The sequence below is a fragment of the Mastomys coucha genome, unplaced genomic scaffold (assembly GCF_008632895.1).
Source record: "Mastomys coucha isolate ucsf_1 unplaced genomic scaffold, UCSF_Mcou_1 pScaffold21, whole genome shotgun sequence".
NCBI lineage: Eukaryota > Metazoa > Chordata > Mammalia > Rodentia > Muridae > Mastomys > Mastomys coucha.
The window spans coordinates 135,804,958-135,810,630 of record NW_022196904.1 but is presented as its reverse complement, the minus strand read 5'-3'; the positions used below and the strand labels follow the sequence as shown (position 1 = coordinate 135,810,630).

Genomic DNA, 5,673 nt, shown 5'->3' with positions numbered 1-5,673 from the left:
AAAAAAAGGAAAAAAGGAGAGAAGAGAAAGAAAATAAAAAAGAAAATTAAATTATTTACACATTCCTGTTTCCTTGAGACACTGACTGAAGACTTGAACCCTCTGTAGTTGAGGATGATCTTGAATTTCTGATCTTCCTGCCTTCACTTCCCAAGTCCTGCAATTATAGGTCTATTTTATGCAGTGCCATGGATCTCATCCAGGGCTTCGGGCATGCTAAGCAAGTACTCTATCCAACTGAGCTACATCCCAAACCAGGGCATGGGAAATTTTAAATGAGGACCTGTACTGAGTACACTGATAGAGAGCAAAGAGTTTCCCACTGAAGGTCAGAACTCCCAGTGATTCACACACAACCCTTTTCCCTGCAGTGGTACCCAGAGGTGACACATTTCTGCAAGGGAGTGCCCATTATTGTTGTGGGCTGCAAAATAGACCTACGTAAGGACAAGGTGCTGGTGAGCAAGCTTCGGAAGAAAAGACTGGAGCCCGTGACCTACCACAGGGTAAGTAGGAAGCTAGCCCTGGTGAGAGGCATTTGGGGAGGGAACCTCAGGACAGATGTGTTGCACACTGAGGGTCTTGACGGATGTCAGCAGTCAGGAAGGGTCAGTACTTGGAAGCAGAACCCAGAATACTCAAGGCGGTTCTGACAGGACAGATAGGCAATTTGTGTATAACACAAATGAGACCCCTGAGGACCATGTTATTTGATTTTAGACCCTTCTCTGCAACACACAGATTAGTTGCCCACTGAAGGTGCCCTAGAAAAGCCCCACTTCCCACTGTTGTCCTCTAGATTCCTGGCATAGCCAAAAGGGCTGCAGCAAGACCAAATGTGAGTTTCACCCCGCATCCCAAACTCATAGCAGCTCCTACTGATCCTTGGCAGGGCCAAGATATGGCAAGATCTGTGGGAGCAGTGGCCTATCTTGAGTGTTCAGCTCGGCTCCATGACAACGTGGAAGCCGTCTTCCAGGAAGCAGCTGAAGTGGCTCTTAGCAGTCGCAGTCATAACTTCTGGCGGCGGATTACCCAGAATTTTTGCGTTGTCACCTGACTGGTTTGGAACCCACCTTGCCTCCCGGTTTACTCAGCTGGAGAAAGACCCAGGAGCAGACCTTCTACTCTGTTGACTGGGATGGACCTAATCCCCAGGCTGAGCTGGTAGAACCACACATCCACAGATGGGCTCCACTGAGGCCTGGCCCCTGGACCGAGGAATCCTGGATTGAGGAAAAGGGTTTCTAGACCCTTGGCTCTGGAACCGTTAATAGACTCCCTGTGCTCAGTTCTGGACCTGCATTCTGAGTGGGGTCTGTGCGGTCTGATTTGGCGCCACCTTGTGGCTATTCTCTTGAGTTATCCCTGCAGGATCTAGGGTTCCTGAGACCATCCTGCCTGGGCTAACACCCTGCCCTGTTCCTGATCATCCTATTCATCCCATTGATAAGTGTAACAACTAAAATGGCATCACTTGTAATTAGTGTCCTGACTCTTGCTTCAAAGCATCTTTACATACTGCTAAGTAGGAAAGAGCACACCCACCTAGACCCTAGGGTGGAACTGCTAGGACCCAAACCTGACTTTATCACTTCCAAGACCTTGAAAAAGTTCTAGGCCTCAGCCTCCTCATCTGTAAAATGGCCAGTCAGAAATTACACCAAGCATGAATAAGTCATGAGGACTAACACATTCAAAGAGCTTAGCAGGTGCCCAGCAAAAGAGGTGCGCACTTTCATTTGTCTCCAATGTTAATAGACTCCTCCAGAAACAGAACTAGTGACATGCATGCGCGCGCGCACACACACACACACACACACACACACACACACACACACACACACACGGGAGCGTGCAGTTGAATCGAGGAACCTGCTCATGCCAGTGTGATCATGGGGTCTGCCTAGGCTGATACTTGTAATGCAAATGAGTTGGTGTCGACATCCAGCATTTGAATTTGCAGGGCCGTGGGCTGGAAACCCAGGGTTTTTGGATTGCTAAACTTGAACCAGAATTCTTCAGGAAGACAAGAGGCCTACACATACTGAGTGCCACCTGTTTTCTTCAAAGATTATCAATTTAAAATCCTTTTCTCATGTATTGATTTGTGAGGGCTGTGGGACATGCCATGACAGACATGTGGAAACAAGGGGGAAATCCTCAGGCGTCAGTTCTCTCCTTTCACTATGTGGGTCCCAGGGGTCAAACTCAGGTTGTCAGGCTTGGTGGCAAGTGTCATCTCACTGGTCTCCAAAGTCTAACAATTGAAACATAATCACACCTATTCTTTCTTTTTAATAGACATGGATTGTTTTGTTTTGTTTTTTTAATTTAAATTCTTTGTTTTTGTTTGAAACAGGGTTTCCTTGTGTAGCCCTGGCTGTTCTGAAATTCATTCTATAGCTCACATGGCTTTTAATTTTAATTATTTTTATGTGTCTGAGTGTTTTGCCTGCATGCATGTCTGTGTACCATGTGCATGCCTGATGCCCACAGAAGCCAGAAGACTGTCAGATCCCCTGAGATTGAAGTTACAGATGGTTGTGAGCTGCTGTGTGAGTGCTGGGAATGAACCCAGGTCCTCTGGAAGAACGGCCAGTGCTCTTAATCACTGAGCCAACTTTCTACCCTACACCTTTTTTGTTTTGTTTTTTTATTCTGTGTATGCTTTTTACCAAGTTAATTGTTAACATTGTGTGTACATATGTGTGTATGTGGGCACATATTGCCATGATAAAGCTGCAGAAGTCGGAGGTCAATTTTGTGGAGTCAGTTTTCTCCTACTTTTATGTGCATTCTGGAGACCAAACTCAGATCATCACACTTGTAAGGCAAGCGCCTTTATTTGAGAAGCCATCTCACCAGCTTGTATGTTATTTTTGTATTATTAATAAATTCTGCAGGCATGATGTCATGCTCATGGTCACACTTGGAAGCACAAGCAAGAGGAAAGCGGAGCTGTGTGTACAACCTGACAGTGCACTCTGTGAGATTGTGTGTGTGTATGTGTATGTGTGGTGGTATGGTGCTTGGACCCGAACGTCTGTGCATTCAAGGCACTGTTCCACCGCTCAGCTGTAGGCTCAGCCCTGAAAGTTGAGCAGCTTGGACTAAGAACCCAAGTGGAGCCAGTCACCCCAGTAGATGTTTCCACGTGAGCCCAATCCTACCCACCTGCTGTGGCTCAGCCCTGTTACCTGAGCTGTGATCCCTCACCTGGAGGTCTTTTGAATGGCGCTGCTGGGCTGGATGGTGGATACCTGTTCTCATTGAGTATCATATGTATCAATCAAAGGAATGGGCTGGTTCAGGTTCATGACATAATGTAATTTTCCGGGTTTGTTCTGGCTCACGGCTCAGCGACATTAAGAAATAGATACTTGGATTTAGCTAATGGAGCTTACCAAAAGCTTTGACTGTATTCAGATTACAAGGGAAGAAATTCAGATTTCAGTCTAGAGCACCTGGGCAGAGAACAGACCATTGTCCCTCCGGCTACTGTTTCATGATTGATTCAGAAAAAGACTTCACGCATGAGAATCTTCAAACCAAAAATATAGATGGGCCAGAGACTAAACTGGGCCATGGAGCAAGATCCAAACAAAATAAACACAAATCAGGAACCATCTAGATGGTTCGGTGGGTAGAGAGGCTTGCCACCAAGCCTGTCTACTTGAGTCTGATCCCAGGACTGGCATGGTAGATAGAACCAACTCCTTTGACCACCCCATGCATGTGTTGCCTTTTGCTTGCTCCCCCGCCCCATAAACACACGTAGACACACACGAATGTAATTTGAAAAACAAGACCAAAAACTACTAATCATTTGGTGCACATGCCTTTAATCCCAGTACTCTGGAGGCAGAGGCAGGGGGAATCTCTGTGAGTTTGAGGTCAGCCTAGTCTACAGAGTAAGCTCCAGGACAGCCAAGGCTACAGAGAAACCCTATCTTGAAAAAAACCGGAAAACAAAACATAAACACAAGACCAAAAACCCCAACACTAAACAAGTAAAAACAGGGGCTGGAGAGATGGCTCAGTGGTTAAGAGCACTGACTGCTCACCAAAGGTCCTGAGTTCAAATCCCCAGCAATCACATGGTGGTTCACAACCATCCATAATGAGATCTGACACCCTCTTCTGGAGTGTCTGAAGACAGCTACAGTGTACTTACATATAATAAATCTTTAAAAAAAAAAACAAGTAAAAACAAAGAAATCTAAAACACTAAGCAGTCCAAACTATGCCCAGGAGCCTAGGAGAAGGGGTGTGAGTGGCTGGAATTTATTAGGTTTCTACTGAACCCCTGGCTCTGGAGCTAAAGAACATCAAACTAGGTTATTTGGATTCCTTGGGCTTTAAAATATGCCCATGATATATTACTCTTTATTTTTTATTTTATTTTATTTTTTTTTGGTTTTTTGAGACAGGGTTTCTCTGTGTAGCCCTGGCTGTCCTGGAACTCACTCTGTAGACCAGGCTGGCCTCGAACTCAGAAATCTACCGGCCTCTGCCTCCCAAGGGCTGGGATTAAAGACGTGCGCCACCACTGCCTGGCTACTGTTTTTTTTTTTTTTAAGACTTTTTTATTTATATGAGCTCACTGTAGCCGTCTTCAGACACACAAGAAGAGGGCATTAGATCCCGTTACAAATGCTTGTGAACTACCATGTGGTTGCTAGGATTTGAATTCAGGACCTCTGGAAGAGCAGTCAGTGCTCCTAACTGCGGAACCATCTTTCCAGGCCCTATATATTACTTTTTGAAAATATATTTTTAGTATCTTATGTGTGGGGGTCTTGCTCTTCCAGAAGAGGGGGTTAGAACCCTAGAACTGGAGTTCAGTTTGTAAGCTGCCATGGAGGTGCTGAGAATCGAACCTGCATCCTCTGGAAGGTCAGCCAGGGCTCTCAATCACTTGAGTCATTTTGTCTCTCTAGCTTATTGATCCATCTGTCTCTATACCCAGAATGCTGGGACTACAAATATCCACTATCGGCTGGGCGGTGGTGGCATATGCCTTTAATTCCAGCATTTGGGAGGCAGAGGCAGGCGGATTTCTGAGTTCAAGGCCAGCCTGGTCTACAGAGTGAGTTCCAAGACAGCCAGGGCTACACAGAGAAACCCTGTCTCGAATAACAACCAAAACAAAACAAAACAAATATCCACTATCACACCTGGTTTATGCTTTGCTGGACATCAAACCCAGGGTTTAGTATGTTGGACAAGCATTCCTCTAACAGCTACATCCCCCAACTCTGGAGGTTTATGTGCATTGTAGTTTTGCCTATATGTATGTCTGTCATACATATGATGTCAGATCATCTAGAACTGGAGTTACAGTTGTGAGCCACCATGTGGGCGCTGGGAACCAAATCCAGGTCCTCTGGAAGAGCAACCAGCACTCTTAATGGCTGAGTCATCTCTTCAGTCCTGGTTGGTTTGTTTTTAAGATTTAAAAAAAAAAATGTTATTTTTATGTGTGTGGAGAGTGTTGCATGCATATATGACTGTGTACCATGTGCCACCTTGATGCTCACAGAGGGCATTGGATCCCAGGAACTGGATTTACAGTTGTCATGTGGATTCTGGGAATCAAACCTGGGTCTGTCAGTGTTCTTTACTACTGCTGAACCATCTTTCTAGGTGTTGGTTGTGCCACCATACCCA

The 5,673-nt window shown here is 45.5% G+C and overlaps 1 protein-coding gene across 1 annotated transcript in view; it reads left to right on the top strand.

Annotated features, from left to right (window-relative positions):
• Rhod (ras homolog family member D) overlaps window positions 1-1,483 on the top strand; it is a 14,090-nt gene extending 12,607 nt beyond the window's left edge. Inside the window, exons 4-5 of the mRNA XM_031389180.1 lie at window positions 372-506; window positions 893-1,483. Coding sequence (XP_031245040.1) covers window positions 372-506; window positions 893-1,060 — 303 coding nt within the window. The 3' untranslated portion in view covers window positions 1,061-1,483. The remainder of the gene's footprint in view (window positions 1-371; window positions 507-892) is intronic.
• Window positions 1,484-5,673: the final 4,190 nt, after the last annotated feature.